Source organism: Staurois parvus, unplaced genomic scaffold (genome assembly GCF_062004578.1).
Source record: "Staurois parvus isolate SC_StPar_1 unplaced genomic scaffold, SC_StPar_1.0 ptg000545l, whole genome shotgun sequence".
In the NCBI taxonomy this organism is placed as follows: Eukaryota; Metazoa; Chordata; class Amphibia; order Anura; family Ranidae; genus Staurois; species Staurois parvus.
Genome location: NW_028318341.1, coordinates 532577 through 550898, shown reverse-complemented (window position 1 = coordinate 550898; position 18322 = coordinate 532577). Strand labels below are relative to the sequence as shown.

The 18322-nt window shown below is 45.6% G+C and overlaps 1 protein-coding gene across 1 annotated transcript in view; it reads left to right on the top strand.

Moving 5' to 3' along the window:
* The window catches only part of LOC149451211 (kyphoscoliosis peptidase-like), a 71314-nt gene that overhangs the window by 35395 nt on the left and 17597 nt on the right, over positions 1-18322 (top strand). Inside the window, exons 4-6 of the mRNA XM_089690899.1 lie at positions 4462-4579; positions 12366-12557; positions 13099-13289. Of these exons, the coding sequence (XP_089547025.1) occupies positions 4462-4579; positions 12366-12557; positions 13099-13289 (501 nt within the window). The remainder of the gene's footprint in view (positions 1-4461; positions 4580-12365; positions 12558-13098; positions 13290-18322) is intronic.

The window sequence follows — 18322 nt, the reverse complement described above, 5'->3', positions numbered from 1 at the left end:
AGAGATAGTGAAGAGAAGGTGCCCATAGTGTAGTATTTAATCAAATATTTCTTTAATATAAAGTAATCCACTCACATGTAGACTCAAAAAATATCGCTTTAACTGCATTCCAAGCTGAGAATAGGTACTGCCTTCTGGTCTCGGCCGTGACCGAAAGTGATGTCATCCAGCTCCGTAACTGACGCATTGCGTCACATACTATGGAGTATCTATATCAAGGCCTGACCACTGACCATTTAAGAGACGTACCAGTGGGAAGTGTTTGAGATCCAGAGTGTGGGGGTGTATTCTAAAAGCGCATTTGACCTGTATGCGAATAAGGGTCTATCCATAGTTTGTGAGGCAACGCGTCGGAGGACGGAGTTGGGTGACGTCACCTCCGGTCACGTTCGAGACTTGAAGGTGGTACCTATTCTCAACTTTGAACGCAGTTAAAGCGATATTCTTTGATTTTCACATGAGCGGATTACTTTATATTAAATAAATATTTGAGTAAATACTACACTATGGGCGCCTTCTCTTCACTATCTCTCTCTTGGAGCTTTTACTGACCTATACTAAGGACTGACCACTGACCGTTTAAGAGGCATACCAGTGGGAAGAGTTTGAGATCCAGAGCGTGGGGCTATATTCTAAAAGCGCATTTGATGTGAATATGGGTCTCATATTGAGGTGAGCAGCCAATCTACACACACGGTGGAGCACATTTTATTTGGCACAGAGGTGACACTGATTGACACCAAGGATTGCAGTTGCACGGACTTTGCACAATTATAGGTGGACTTAATCTAAACTTAGAAGTATTCTAGTATTTATGTTGATAGCATGGAATATTATATGTCACCCACACAGATTGCTTATATGGTGTGGAATACTTATGATTTATCACTTCTTATTTATTATTTATCTTGCAGCATGCACTGTAGATGTTTCATTTATTTTTCAGTTTATAAGCAATTTGCAATGTCTATGCACTTATGTTATGTCATTTGAGTTGAATTATGATTATGACACAGAATAATGTTATACATAGCTATGGAATCGACATATTACGGACTTTCACACAGCATGAACTGCTCTGTATAAACACTTGCACATCTATAATATATGTCACCATCTATTCCCCTTTTATGGGGATTTGTTATGTATATGTGTTAGTTGTGTAGGTTATATTGTCCTTATGATCTCTAGCCATTCACTGATTAGCATTGTATTATGCATGTTCTTTAGTCAACATTAGCGCTTCACTATTTTACTTTTGTTGTTTTAATGCTATACACGGCCAGCGTTTTTTTAGCTCTATATTAGATTTGTAGCACCAGGTTGTGGTGTCAAATACCATTGTAAAACCATTCATTTTATATTGATTGTGCTACACCACTTCATTTAGTTTATTCTGTTACTGTGAGGTGTTACACAGTTAGGTGTTAGCGGCAGTCCTCACTTTATTTTATGATTATTATTTTTATTTCGGTGGCAGCGCATACGTTTATTTACACCTATTTTCATATCAGCGTCCTGATCACCACCTACCCCTTACCAGCGTCCTGATCACCACCATACCAGCTTACTGATCACCGCCATACCAGCATCCTGGTCACCGCCATACCCCATACCAGCGTCCTGATCACCACCATACCCCTTACCAGCATCCTGGTCACCGCCATACCCCATACCAGCGCCCTGATCACCACCATACCCCTTACCAGCGTCCTGATCACCACCATACCAGGTTACTGATCACTGCCATACCAGCATCCTGGTCACCGCCATACCCCATACCAGCGTCCTGATCACCACCATACCCCTTACCAGCGTCCTGATCACCACCATACCAGCTTACTGATCACCGCCATACCAGCATCCTGATCACCGCCATACCAGCGTCCTGATCACCACCATACCCCTTGCCAGTGTCCTGATCACCACTATACCAGCTTACTGATCACCGCCATACCAGCATCCTGATGACCACCATACCCCACACCAGCGTCCTGATCACCACCATACCCCTTACCAGCATCAAGATCACTGCCATACCAGCGTCCTGATCACCGCCATACCAGCATCCTGCCGACCACCATACCCCATACCAGCGTCCTGATCACCACCATACCCCTTACCAGCATCAAGATCACTGCCATACCAGCGTCCTGATCACCGCCATACCAGCATCCTGATCACCGCCATACCAGCGTCCTGATTACCATCATACCCCATACTAGCATCCTGATCATCGCCATATCACAAAGCAGCATCCTGATCACCCCATATGCCATACCAGCATCCTGATCACCACCATACCAGCGTACTGATCACCATCATACCCCATACTAGAATCCTGATCACCGCCATATCACAAAGCAGCATCCTGATCACCCCATATGCCATACCAGCATCCTGATCACCGCCATACCAGCGTCCTGATCACCACCATTCCTCATACCAGCATCCTGATCACCGCCGTACCAGCATCCTGATCACCGCCATACTAGCATCCTGATCACCACCATACCCCTTACCAGCATCATGATTACCGCCATACCAGCGTTCTGATCACCACCATACCCCATACTAGCGTCCTGATCACCGCCATATCACAAAGCAGCATCCTGATCACCCCATATGCCTTACCAGCATCCTGATCACCACCATACCAGCATCCTGATCACTGCCATACCAGCATCCTGATCACTGCCATACCAGTGTCCTGATCACCACCAAACCTCATACCAGCATCCTGATCACCGCCATACCAGCGTCCTGATCACCACCATTCCTCATACCAGCACCCTGATTACTGCCATACCAGTGTCCTGATCACCACCATTCCTCATACCAGCGTCCTGATCACCACCATACCTCATACCAGCATCCGGATCACCACCATACCAGCGTCCTGATCACCACCATACCCCATACCAGTGTCCTGATCACCGCCATACCAGCATCCTGATCACCGCCATACCAGCATCCTGATCACCGCCATACCAGTGCCCTGATCACTGCCATACCAGCTTCCTGATTACCGCCATAAAAGTGCCCTGATCACCGCCATACCAGCATCCTGATCACCGCCATACTAGCATCCTGATCACCACCATACCCCTTACCAGCATCATGATTACCGCCATACCAGCTTACTGATCACCGCCATACCAGCATCCTGATCACCGCCATACCAGCGTTCTGATCACCACCATACCCCATACTAGCGTCCTGATCACCTCCATATCACAAAGCAGCATCCTGATCACCCCATATGCCATACCAGCATCCTGATCACCACCATACCAGTGCCCTGATCACCACCATACCAGTGCCCTGATCACCGCCATACCAGCATCCTGATTACCGCCACACCAGCATCCTGATCACCGCCATACCAGTGCCCCGATCACTGCCATACCCCATACCAGCGTCGTGATCACTGCCATACCCCACACCAGCATCCTGATCACTGCCATACCCTATACCAACATCCTGATCACCACCATACCAGCATCCTGAACACTGCCATACGTTACACCAGCCTCCTGGTCACCGCCATACCCCATAACAGTGTCCTAATCACTGCCATAACCTATACCAACATCCTGATCACCGCCATACCAGCGTCCTGATCACTGCCATACGTCACACCAGCCTCCTAATCACCACCATAGCAGTAACTTGATCACCGGCCATGCCCTATACCAGCATCCTAATCACCGCCATACCCCATACCAGCATCCTGATCACTGCCATATGTCACACCAGCATCCGGCATTTTAGGGTCTTAACTGATCAATTTTCAATCATATATCCCATAGTTTGTAGACTCTATAACTTTCACACAGATATATACTGTTTTGGGTGATTTTTACGCATACATTTTGGCCTAAACTTATGAAGAATTTTAAAACAAAAACTAAGCAAAAATGTTCTGTTTTGTTTTTTTTTTTCAAAATTATCTGTATTTTTTCATTTAGTTCGCTAAAAATACAAAAAAAACAGTGCTGGTTAAATACTACCAAAAGAAAGCTCTGTCTAAAAAAAATTATAAAAATTTCATTTGGGTACAGTGTTGCATGACTGAGTAATTGTCACTCAAAAATTGTCTGGACTGGAAGGGGGTGAAAGTGTCCAGACTTTAAGTGGTTAAAGAACTAATGCTTGGGGTTAAAGTACCAAAAGAAAGCCATCTTATATACAGTATATACTGTACCTGGGCATCATAATTTCCAGAGTACCTTAAAAAATCCACTCCTGTTCAGCAAAGGAAAAAAGATCAAACCAACACATTTCAGAAAACAACCCTATACTTAGTGGAGCCACTTCTTCTTCTCCTAAGAGAGCTTAGCTACTGCGGTCAAGCAGTGACATTGAAAATCTCAAGGGACCATTAGCGCTTTGGCAAAGAGGTTAAATGATTTCACTGTTCACATATCGTATAGTTCTCTGACAATTGTCTTTTAACAGGTTACGACATTGAAGGATTCCTTGGACGCTCTCCAAAGATATACAGAGTAGAAGATGTCCTGGAGTCCAGAACGGGCGTGTGTGCCGGTTACGCAGGACTGTGCAAAGCAATGTGCAGGTTTGCCACTGACCTTCACAATGAGTATTTATGGTTTAATAACAAAGGTGGGAGAAGCTGCAGCTGCCTGGAGGCCCAAGGCTCAACCAGAGCCCAAATCTGACCCTGATCCTCATATGCCTCATATGCCCCCAATTCATGTGATTGTGTTTATGATTTGCTAGAAGGGCTTTTTTTTTATGGAGTAGCAATGTCCTACCCTGGAGGTTAGTGTGGAACCCCAAGAGATTAGGTAGGCTAATATTTACACCAGGGCTGAGTTCATGGCAATTAGTGGGAGGAATAGTGGAGAACCTGAAGCATTGGGCACTAGTCTCTTTAACAAAATAAATTGCGTGTATTCAGCATCATTTCCAGGAAAGGAGAGAAGGTTTAGGGCATCAGATGTCCTACACAGACTCCAGTCTCCACTCCAGTTTTATACTGAGCCCAGCATTTCTGTAATTTAGCAGTACCTTTGCATGTGAGTAGAGGGCTCTGTCCATTCTCCCAAGTGAGTTGCCATTCCTCTGTGAGTGTCCACCTTCCCAAAGCTTTCCAGGACACCTCCTCAGGCAGAGTTTCTGTCCCGCCACTCCAGCTTGAGTCTTGTTTTCCCCTTTTCAAGGAAGGACAGCCACAGACCTAAACCCTGGTCTTGTCTCCCGAACACATGTGGGCAGAGGTGGATCTAGGCTTTGTGAGGCCTTAGGTAAAATTTAGACATGAGACCCCTTCTCACGACCATCCATCTGTCCGTTTGTCAGCTACGCAGCAGGCCTTCCCAGATTGAGATCTTTGTGCGGTGGATGGGATGGGTGATGTGCCCCAGACACAACACCACTCCTCATTGGCTGGTGGTAGGAGCTCCAGAAGTCTTAGGTTACATGAGAGGTGAGTGTACCAGGGCTCCTAACACTGCCTGCGGCCACAGCAGCGTTAACCAGTTTGGCTCCAGAGCATTTTTTTTTATTTTTTGAATACATGTAGCTTGAGGTGATTGTAGCCGTATTAGTGCATTTGCGACAGAAACAATTGAGTACTGTCCGTGATACTTTTTTTATTTGCACTAACATACAATTTTGAGGACAAGCTTTCGGGGTATGTCCCCTTCTTCAGGTCCAAGCAGTACTATACAAATCACAAAGTATTAGCAGAATGTTAGAAGAAATGAAAAAAAAAAAATTAAAGAGGCTAGAGATAAGACACAGCAAAAGCAAAGGGGGGGGGGGGACACCAGCATAAACACAGCCTTGAGAACCTGAAGAGAAAATCTACTTCAGTACAAAGAGAAAAAAACAAACAACCATGTACCTCTAGTAATCACATACAACCCAGCACTAGAAGAGATAAGAAAAATAATCAAAGATTTACAACCCATCATAACAGAGGATGGAACTCTGAAAGAAATGTTCCAGCAACCCCCAATACTGGCCTTCAGACAACCCCCCAACCTCAGAAATAAACTAATCAGTAGGAAACGTCCTTCTGATTATGATGTCACAAATAATGGACGCAAACCCTGCAATAAAAAACGCTGCAAACTGTGCAACCAAATCAATCCATCAAAAAGTGTCAGATACTCAAAAGGGATCTTCAATATTTCCGGATCATGGAGCTGCACCTCCAGTAATGTTGTGTACCTTATCCAGTGCAGAAAATGTAGCAAAGGATCTTATGTTGGCGAAACAGGACAGAAGTTGCAAACAAGGATGAATTTGCACAGACATACCATCAAGGAACATAAAGAAGATGACTTTTTCACACCTATGAGACACCATTTCGCACAACCAGATCACACAATGGGAGACCTCAATATTTTAGTTCTTAAAGGAAATTTCAAATCCATTCAGGAAAGAAAAACTTTTGAACTAAGAATGATAATTCTATTTGACACAAGAGATAACGGCCTGAATTTGGACATGGGATTCCTCACTCATTATCCAACAGTTTTATGACTATCACCTCAAGCTTGACTCCCTCTGTGATGTGAGCGTTGTCTTCCACCCCCCCCCCTTTGCTTTTGCTGTGTCCTATCTCTAGCCTCTTTTTTTTTTTCATCTTTTCTAACATTCTGCTAATACTTTGTGATTTGTACAGTACTGCTTGAACCTGAAGAAGGGGACATTTCCCGAAAGCTTGTCCTCAAAATTATATGTCAGTGCAAATAAAAAAAGTATCACGGACAGTACTCAATTGTTTCTGTTGCATACATGTAAAAATGTTAACATTTTTGGCAATAAAATGACTTAAACCCCCAGAATATTATATATTTTCTAAAAGAAGAGGCCCTGTAGAATAAAAAGGTGATATTTTCACACTTTTATGTCACATGATATTTGCGCAACTGTTTATTAATCGCAAATTCTCAGGAAAAATGATAATAAAAAACACACAATAGAATACCCATTTGTGGTTAAAATATAAAAGATGAGGTTGCTTTGAGCAGCTTGATACCAAACATTTCATGTCTTAAAATTGCGTGCCCCCACAATATCGCCAAAAACTACGGTGCCCAAAATCACCGTAGGCAACACTTGAAAAGCCTTTACAGCTCATTAGTTCAGTGTTAACAAGGAGCTCTTGTGCTAGAATTATTGTTCTCACTCTGACTTTCGCAGCGATATGTCAGTTTGCATACACGTGCACACCCTGGGCTTGTGTTTGCGCAGGTGTGCAGGGCAACGGGGGTCATGGCAAATTTTTTTTCATGTTAATATTTTTTATCATTTTAATTTTTAAAACTTTTTTATTTTATTTATTTTTACTTGATTGCTATCACAAGGAGTTAATAAACTCCCACGTTAACAAAAAACCCAGATCGGTTTTGGTTAGATGTGCCCCCTGGCTGTACTGGTCAGTAAAGGGTGCATCTAAACCAGAAGTGACATCACTTCCGGGTTCAGTTTTTGCATGTGAGATCAAGGCATTGATTTGCCTCAGTCTCACAGTGCTCTCTCTCCGCTAGCTGGTGGATGTGTTCCCGGGCTCTGGTAAGAACAGGAGATCCTGGGAACCATGGGAGGAGGAGGGCCAGCAAAAGGAGGAGTGGTTCTGTGAAATTGATTGGCAGCTGCCGCATCACTTTCAAGCCGGCTGCATTAGGTAAATTAGAATCTAAAGTGAATTGGTGCAACGCTACCCCAATACTACACTACTCCCTCACTGGCTTATCCCAAAAACAGATGAAATAAACCAATAAATGATGTACAATAAATATGTAAAATAGAATAGAATGCACATAAAACAGTTTAAGAAATCCAAAATGCTCATACAAAACTTATAAGTGACTAATGAATGCCACTGATGCAATTCAGTGATTACAACAAGCCAATCTCTCACAGTTCATAACGTGAACTGATCTACCATAGTGGAAAAAAATTTAATAGATAATGTGTAGAAAAAGAATCGCCAGTAAAAAGAAAAAGTCCTGGTGGGACTTCAATATTTATGAACTATAATAAACATAAAAAGTGAATATTGGTTTATTTCATCTGTGTTTGGGATAAGCCAATGAGGGAGTAGTGTAGTATTGGGGTAGTGCTGCACCAATTCACTTTAGATTTTGCACAATATCCATTTGGTATATGGTTGGGTGTTATCAGCCCCCTCCCCATAATTGTTATTAGTCAAATTTGGAGTATCGCAGGAGGTTTCTATCATTTTGTTAGGTAAATTAGGCGGCCCCAAGGCCCCTGTGAGTGTGTAAGATTGTAAGCTGTTGTGCTGCACCGCAGGCTAGCCCATACCGTACACCCATACACTGATTCCTGCTCTTGTAGGGTAATAACAGGTAAGGTGTGGCAGCTTAGTTGTGCCCGCCAGTAGGTAAATTACTACACCTTCTACCTTCTTCCATCAGGAGGCGCCGTGCTGTGCAGCACAAGGGTCTCAGCCTTTGGGCTGGGTGTATGTAAATTTATTGTATGTTCCCAGCATTTGTGGTTGTGTTTATTTGCCACATCTAAGTAAAATTCTGTTGTGGCAAAAGCTGGTGTTGGGGTTGCTTTCCTCGTTCGTGACTTCACTGTATCCTGGGGAGCCCACCCCGGTACACGGCTTACAAAGACAGGACCATCCATAAATTGAGCACTAACTGGATACAGCCAGGCAGTAATAAACTTGATAAGTCATGACTGTATAAGGCACGGTGGCTACACTGATAAGTGTCTTATACCGCATGATGTATCAAATGGAGTTTTACAATGAGGAGGCCTGTGGAGGGACACCCTAGGTCAGGGGTGCTGAACCTGTGGGCCACATGTGGCCCTCAGAGCCCTGTGATGTGGCCCTCAACCTTAAACTGAATGCAGGAGTTTTAGTGCGCTTTCAAAAAGTGTACCACATCCGCAAGATATAATAGAAGTATATGGCAAAGTGCAGCTGACCTGCATAAAAGCCGCAGGTGCACTGCACTGCACCCACAGTGCGGATAAACCACAGCTCATCAGTGTAAAAGCAGTCTTATAGGGGGCTCAGGACAGTAAGGGCTCATTTACATTTGGGTGGGGCGGGTGTTTTTTTTACCACACACCCCCAACCACTGCTGTAGCATTAGGGGTCGCAATGGCTACCCTGCCCTATGCTCCAGGGGGCCCATGCAGCCTCCTTGTCACATTCTGGTTTACACTTGGACAAGAGGGGCGGCACTTGCAGGAACCGATCCTCCACATTCTTCCTGCAACTACTGAACTCCAACTTCTCCCCCTTGCCCTCCCGCTGGCATTCAGTGGCTGCAGGAGGAAAGTGTTCATCATGCTATTCAAAATAATAGAAAAATTCTGAACCATTTCATTTCAGTGTGGCCTGTGATTGGTTACCAAATCCCTTAAGTAGCCCTCGCTCTTCAAAAGTTCATGGTATAGCTAATAGTAATTAGTCACAATGAACACTAGTCAAACATTTTGCTGCTCATCCAATGCTGATGTATGTCCCTGACAGTCAGAGCCGAGGAAGCTACCTAGATGAGAAGCGAAACGTTTTCAACATTACATGGAAGGTCCAGTTGGATTTGAGTAATTACTACTACATATAGTAATAAGGACATCGTTGCAACGTGGAGGTTAATATACAGGTCTAACAATTATATACTAGGTAGGAAGGAGTAAACTGAGAATGTGAGAATAGAATAGGAATCAACCCACACTTTAAAACAAAGGAATATTATTCAATACCTATTAATAGAATGTGTTCTTTAATGATGCCTGCATGACATCTGATACAGAGTTTGCTCAGTCGGGGCTCCTTTTTGCAGAATCACAGCACATACCGTATATCGGAGAGTCATGATGTTATTGTACTGGATAGGTTTGGCCCCGTAGCGAGTTTGGCTAATTAACTCAATGGCAGTGGCACAGGAGGCGGTCTCACAGAGACTGTGTGGGTTACACGTGTAATTAGCGAACATTGTTAAAGAATCACTAAACTCAAAGAGAAAAGAAAAAGTTACATTATGCAAACAGGCTATTAAGAATGTTCATAACTGTGCATGTCGCAGTCCACAAGGGTCTGCAGAACAAAACTGACATTTAGGCACAACCTAGTGTCAACTGTAAGCAAAAGGGGTGAAACATCATTTGGTAGTAATCTTTGTAGCACCTCCTAACACGCTGGAGCCACTGCTGAGCCATGGCCTCCCTCTTCCAAGAGTGCTCAGCCCCCACAGGTCTCCTAGCCCCCTTGAGAGCCCTCAACCCCCAGAGTGCCCCTAGGCCCCTTGAGAGCCCTCAGCCCCCACAGTGCCCCTAGGCCCCTTGAGAGCCCTCAGACCCTACAGAAGCCATAGACCCCTTGAGAGCACTCAGCCTCCACAGTACCTCTAGACCCCATAAGAGCCATCAACCCCCACAGTGACCTAGGCCCTTTGAGAGCACTTAGCCCTCACAGTACCCATAGACCCTTTGAGAGCCCTTAACCCCCACAGTGCCCCTAGACCCCTTGAGAGCCCTCAGTCCCCACAGTGCCCCTAGGCCCCTTGAGAGCCCTTAGCCCCCACGGTGCCCCTAGGCCCCTTGAGAGCCCTCAACCTCCACAGTACCCCTAGACCCCTTGAGAGCCCTCAGCTCCAACTGTGCCCATTGAAAGCCCTTAGCCACCACAGTGCCCTTAGGCACCTTGAGCGTCCTTAGCCCCCACAGTACCCTTAGGCCCCTTGAGAGCCCTCAGCCTCCACAGTGCCCCTAGTCACCTTGAGAACCCTCAGTCCCCACAGTGCCTCTAGGCCCCTTGTAAGCCCTTAGCCCCCACAGTACCCCTAGGCCCCTTGAGAGGTCTCACCCTCACAGTGCCCCTAGGCCCCTTGACAGCCTTAGCCCCCACAGTACCCCTAGGCCCCTTGAGAGCTCTCAGCCCCTACAGTGCCCCTTGACCCCTGGAGAGCCCTCAGCCTTCAGAGTGCCCCTAGACCCCTTGAGAGCCCTCAGCCCCCACAGTGCCACTAGGCCCATTGAGAGCCCTCAGCCTCTACAGTGAACTTGGCCTCTTGAGAGCCCTTAGCCCCCACAGTAACCTTAGGACCCTTGAGAGCTCTCAGCCTCCACAGTGCCCCTAGGCACCTTGAGAGCCCTCAGTCTCCACAGTGCCCCTAGGCTCCTTGAGAGCCCTCAGTCCCAACAGTGCCCCTAGGCCACTTGAGAGCCCTTAGCCCCCACAGTACCGCTAGGCTCCTTGAGAGCTCTCGGTCCCTCATAGTACCTCTAGGCCCCTTGAAAACCCCTATCCCATACCTCCCACAATGGCCCCAAAGGTTCTAACCCTCCCCCACTATCCAAAATGGAAACAAAAAGTCCTGGCTAGACACACACTTTATTTTTTTAAAGTTGTAGTTCCCATTAATGTGACTGTGAGATTCTTTGCAAGGTGACTGTACTCTCAGGGACTATAGTTAACAGCTGATTCAGTATTATTCTCAGGACAGAAATGCTTTACAGTTATGACTTTGGTTAAAGTATTTTCTTAAATTTTCTTATTGGCCCTAGGTACTTTAAAGCTGAACACCAGTTTTACCTTTTTTCCCCACACTTGTAACGAGACTTCTTCTTAGTTGAAACTGATTACTCTCAATTCCCTGCAAACTTGCTTCTCCACAATATAACCCTTTGAAGCTACAGTGGCCATCTTAAGCCTGCCCTAATTTCTAATGTGAATGACTTCAATCATCATCAATCCTTTTGTTGCTCACCTCTCACAGCTATTAGCTTTCTCTGCCATCAGTCAGTTTGTTCCCAAGCATTACATGAAAGAACACATGTCTGGCATACCTTTAGATGTGCATGGTCAAGCAACTGAGAAGCAGATTGCACAGCTAATATCTTCAGCACCCAGTGTCCAGCATGGAGGAGCACACATCTCTAAATAGATCCTGGGGATGTATGATTTCATATAGAACTCTTGACAGAAGATCAAAGACAGGGTGCTGTGGCAATTACCAACCTCAGGGCAATACCAGCATACAGACCCAGTGATGATGTCACTAGATCTTCAAAGAGTTATTTATTGAAAACCAAATGATTTGAATTAAACATTTTAATAGCATGTTGATCAAGGGGAGGGGGGAGCAAAAAAGGGAAATGTTAAATTTGTTCACTACACTTCAGCTTGAAAGATAAAAGGTTTCTGTGTAAGAAGGGAAAACCGCTTTTATTATCTACCCCTGAGATTGTGGCATTTGAGGCCCTGTGTATGAAATCCTGACAGTCAAGGTGAGACCATGAGAGGTCCCTAGTTATTGAATTCCTTTTACAGCTCTGTTTAGTACTTATACAGTATTCCTTTAGTGGTCTAATAGAAATAATTTTCTTCCCCTCAGGGAGATTGGAATCCAGTGCATGGAGATCACAGGGTTCAGCCGCGGTGCAGAAAACAATGACAATGACGCCTTCCATAGGACCAAGTCCAATCATATGTGGAACGCAGTGGAGTTGGCTGGACAGTGGTACCTGCTGGATGCCTGCTGGGGGGCTGGAACCGTCGACCTTCAGAAAGGGATATTTATACCAAGGTAAGTAAAACCACACTATGGTGGATCATTTCAAGAAAATAAGAAAGATCTCTCCATTTGGGATACCAGATAGGAGATCTTTCTACTATCAGAACTGTTGTGACAGCTAAAGTCAGATTTTCAGCTAAGTTAATGTTGGCACTGACCAGCAGGTCCTCCATACAGTATGTTCCTAAAGAGCATTATTATTATAATATATACATGTTGGATCAAAATGACTGAACTCTGCTCTGGTTTGTCCCCAGAGACCCAGTTATTATATCTTGCCATCATGCCACTTCTACAGCACACAGAAGATGGAATCGGGATGTCAATCATAGTATGCACACCATAGACTCCTCCACCCTTCCTGTGACCGTCATGTGGCACTGTCCTTTGCATAGCTAAGCAGCCAAGGAAAGAGGATGAAACTGAACTGCAGACAGATATAAATGACACAAAATAATGCTGCTATGTTCATTAACATTACATTTGTCACTTCTACAGAAAAACAGACTATACCCAGATAAAGAGAAAAATCACTTTCCTTGATTTTCCACAGCTATGATGATTTCTTCTTCCTCACCAATCCTGAGGATTTCATCAATACTCATTGGCCAGATGACCCCAACTGGCAGTTGCTCCAATCTCTGGTCTCGTTTGAAGATTTCGAGCAGAGAATCTTCAAGACATCGGAGTTCTTCCGGCTTCACCTCTTCACCATCTCACCAAATGTTTTCTACCTCTCAACAGGTATGGCATCACAAGGGGAACAAACTGTGCCAAGTAGAAAATTACTGGAATCCTGGTGCTGACATTTCAAAGGAACATGAGCAGTATGGGTTTTGAAAGTATTGAAAAAGCTATCACCAAACTCTGCATAATCTCTACTTCAACCAATGGTTTTATGGAGAAAGTTTGGAGTTAAATAATACCCTTTATTAGCTAACTTGTGTTATTAAAGACAAAAGCTTTTGGGATTCCTTAGATCCCTTTGCCAGGCTATGTACACTTTCATAAATTGTATAAAGCCTGGTGAAGGGATCTAAAGAATTCCAATAGCTATAATTTTATTGACTTCCGAGGCAAAGCTTGAAGAACTCCGACGTCTTGAAGATTCTCTGCTTGAAATCTTCAAACTAGACCATAGATTGGAGCAACTGCCAGTCTTGGTCATCACACTTAACTCCAAACCTTCTGCAATAATCAATGGCTAACAAGGTACAATACTATACAACTAAAAGTTGTACAGATACTTTCAGATGTGAGAAATTGTAGGTGTTCCTGGCCAATCAGTTCATCCAGTGAAGTTCTTGTGGCCAATTGACTCCTTTACATTTACAAAAAATAATGAATCAAATCTGAACTGATGTACTGAGTTACTGGGTCTACATATACCTTGCTACCAGTTCCAGTTGCTGGGAGGTTACCCAGGAACTTGATCTAGAGCTCTGCGATAGGGTCTTTCCATCTCTGGGTGCCAGTTACATACAGGTCCATCCTCACCAGCCAATATACTCTAAAACAGTGTTTCTCAACCTTTTTTCAGTCAAGGCACCCTTTAAAATGATGGACAGTCCTGAGGCACCCTTTAAAATGATTGAAAGTCTGGAGGTACCCTTTAAAATGATGAACAGTCTTGAGGCAGCCTTTAAAATGATGAACAGTCTGGAGGCACCCTTTAAAATTATGGACAGTCTGGAAGCACCCTTTCAAATGATGGACAGTCTGGAGGCACCCTTTAAAATGATGGACAGTCCCGAGGCACCCTTTTAAATGATGGACAGTCCCGAGGCACCCTTTAAAATGATTGAAAACCTTAAGGCACCCTTAAAATGATTGAAAGTTTTGAGGTACCCTTTAAAATTATGGACAGTTTTGAGGCACATCATTCTAAAATGTGAAAAATAATTTTAATAGTTTTATATAATGCAGCAACATCCACACATGTAGGACTCCCAACATTAGAGGTTTTTCTCCATCACTGAGCTAATGTGACCCCAGCACTGATGGAGAGGGATGGGGGAGGGTCAAACTAGGATGCTGTGCAGACTGCTGACAACCTCCTTATCAACTGATGATGCCATTGGTTGTCAGTATGGCAGCGGCTAGAAGGTCGTAATGGTGCACAATGAAAACCTATGGCTCTGTGTAACTAAAAGGCAGGCTTGTTCCACCCGCTGGCTTGTATACAAGTTTTGGGCAATTTTTAGACATTTTGCCATGGCACTTCTGAAGGAACCTCAAGGCACCCTGGTTGAGAAAGGCTGCTCTAACATGATACATGCACCCTACTTCAATATCCTCCACTCAATTGTCTATTAGAAAGAACACCCATCTGAGCTTGTTCCCTTGATGTGTTGCACCCTTTGTTGTTGTTTTTTTATTGTTTTTTCTCAACAAATGTGGAATTGATCTTTACATTAATAAGTCATAATGGACTTCGAACCATATATGTGAGAACGACATTTCCTAGGGCTAGTGACGCTATGCTCAAAAAATGGGATCTAATATTAGAAGAGAAGTTGGATGACCACTTGAACAAAGTTGAAAAAGCTTCAAAGTCATTGCAGGAATGTCCTGGGGAGTTAAAAGGCAGACAACTACTGAGATAAATGGACTACCTTTGAAATTACACAAACCTATTGCTTATATATGGATATGGGACAGAAGGAGTCAGGCCCAAAGTAGGACTGGTCGCCTGTAGGAGTGCTTGTCAGAGGTATACCTAGGAGCACAGCTGATGTGCTGGAATGGTGTCTGCAGACAGGTGGCGCCCCTGAGAGGTATGCAGGCCTTCAGGGTAGCAGAGGACCACAGAGTAGTCCGTCGAAGCCAAGGTCAAATGCCAGGTGGAGATTGGAGCAGACATAGTCAATAGGGTAGCCAGGGTCATACACAGGAGAGCAAATGAGAATATCTTTTGACCAAGCTGGGTCAGATCAGGAGAACAGGTGCAAATATCTATTAGCCAAGCCAGGTCAGATCAGGAGAGCAGGTGAGAATATCCGTTAGCCAAGCCAGGTCAGAACAGGAGAGCAGGTGAGACTGTTAGCCAAGCTAGGGTCAGATCAGGAGAGCAGGTGAGAATATCTATTAGCCAAGCCAGGTCAGATCAGGAGAGCAGGTGAGAATATCTATTAGCCAAGCCAGGTAAGATCAGGAGAGCAGGTGAGACTATCCGTTAGCCAAGCCAGGTCAGATCAGGAGAACAGGTGAGAATATCTATTAGCCAAGCCAGGTCAGATCAGGAGAGCAGGTGAGACTATCCATTAGCCAAGCCAGGTCAGATCAGGAGAGCAGGTGAGAATATCTATTAGCCAAGCCAGGTAAGATCAGGAGAGCAGGTGAGACTATCCGTTAGCCATGCCAGGTCAGATCAGGAGAGCAGGTGAGAATATCTGTTAGCCAAGCCCAGATCAGGAGTCAGGCAGAGAAGACAGGTCCAGGAACAAACCAAATTGGTAACAGGAGATCACAGTAGCAAGGGAACACAGACAAAGGTACTGGGGAGCCAGAGATCAACCAGCAATTTGAGGGAGTGATGGGCTTCCTTATAAAGTCCATCTGGTGCCAAACTGGGCTAATGTGGGTGTAACTATGCGCCAGTGCGCATGCGTGTTCTGGCTCGCGTCTGTGCATTTCTGCAGCCATGCAAGGTACTGGCAGGAATATCAGGTCTCCGAGTACCTCTGCTGTGGACAGAGCCCTGACATTGCTATTATGTATTCCAATAAAGATACATGCACTGCATTTCACCACAGGGCTGCCAATACTGGGCCCAGGCCCCATCAGTTTATTAGGGAGTAGAGAGAAGACTCTTTAAACATACTTGGGTTTTGTGCACATTTTCACAGCTCTTACAGTGAAGAACCCTTTCTGTATTCTTTTTTCCACTTGCATTTGTAGTTAAAAGCTGAATTCCAGGAAAACCGCTAAATACAGTACATGAGAGCTGTCAATGGATTTGCATTTCTGTCTATCCAGTCCTGATATTTACACAGCACTGCCATGCAGTGCAAGCCTGCTCAGTAGGGCAGGAGACCTGAGTTTCTCTGTTGCAGGTAAGTAACACTTACAGGTCTTGTCCTTCCCCCAGTCTGACTGCTCAGTGAATGAATGGACAGCAGACTGATATGTTCTGCCCTCTCCTTTTATCATCATGCTCCTTGTTAGTACACGATCACTGCAGCACAACTAATAGTCTCCTTGTGCTGCATTTCAATCCCCAGTCTGAGCTCTGCTGTACAGACACTAGAAAAGGCTGATGCTGTCTAACGCGCCAAACCTCCATTCCAGTATTGGGTTTTCTCTCTGGTGTGGGGCTGTTGGCACTTCCAGGTTTCACCCGGAGCACCAGCGCTGCAGCCAGTTAGGAGACAGATCTTCTGACTGGAGCTGGCTTTAAATGGGGGTGCAATGTGCAAGTCAGCATTCAAGCAATGCATTGCTACTCCTAAGCCAAGCCCCTCTGCTGCTCCAGTAACCCAGCAATGCTGTGCCTCCTGTGACTCTGTGGGGTGGATTTACTACAGGCAAATAGACTGTGCACTCTGCCAGTGCAGTTCCTTCAGAGCTTAGTAAAGGAGATAAAGCATGGCAGCACAGTTGCTAAATGGTTAGCACTTCTGCCTGGTAGCACTAGGGTCGTTGGTTCAAATCCCAACCATGGCACAACCTGCCTGGAGTTTGCATGTTCTCCCTGTGCCTGCGTGGGTTTCCTCCAGGTACTCCAGTTTCCTGCCACACTCCAAAGACACGCTGGTAGGTTAACTGGCTTCTGTCTAAATTGGCCCTAGTATGTGTATGTATGAATGTGAGTTAGGGACCTTAGATTGTACACCCAGAGGCGTATCTGCTGCGAGGCAAACAAGGCATCTGCCTTGGGCGGCACTTTTCAGGGGGGCGGCAACGCCCCCAGGCAGAAGGGACCAGTGCCGTCGCTGCAAAGGGCTGTGCTTGGGCAGGGGGGCATGCTCGTGTGTGCTAGAGTGGGGCAGGTTCGTGTGTGCTTGGCGGTGAGGATGGGTGAGGAGACAGAGAACCTGTCAGCCATGGAGCCGGCTAGAGAGGGGGCCGGGTGGCACATAGAGGATCGTGCATTTCTCTTTTGCTCTATGTGCCGCCCCTATCCATCTCCTGCATGCGGTCAGTCAGCTACTGTATGCGCCCCCCCTCCAGCACTGCAGGGGATCTGTCAGCATATGCAGTCCCCAGTGCTGACAGTTACCCCCTCCCGACACAGACTGGAGAGGAGAGAGAAAGCTGCTACTCCTCATCCCGTCCTCTCCTCCTGTGTCTGCCCCGCCCACACTTCCAGACACTTGTGTATTCTTTCCCCCTTCTCCTTCTCCCTCTCTCTCTCTTCCCCCTCCCTCTCCCTTCCCCCCTCCCTCTCCTTCTCTCTCTCCCTCTGTCTTTCTCACTCCCTTTCTCTCTCTCTCCTTCTCTCTCACCCCCCCCCCCTCTCCCTCCCTCTCTCCCTCCCTCTCTCCCTCCCTCTCTCCCTCCTCTTTCCCCCTCTCTCCCCTCTCCCTCTCCTCTCTCCCCCTCTCTCCCCCCCCTCTCTGTTGTCAGTGGGAGGAATAGTGCCCCATCATTGGTGTCAGTGTGGAAATAATAGTACCCCATCGTTGGTGTCAGTGGGAGGAATAGTGCCCCATCATTAGTGCCATTGTGGGATGAATGGTGCCCCATCATTTGTGTCAGTGTGGAAGTAATAGTACCCCATCATTGGTGTCAGTTGGAGGAATAGTGCCCCATCATTAGTGTCAGTGTGGGAGGAA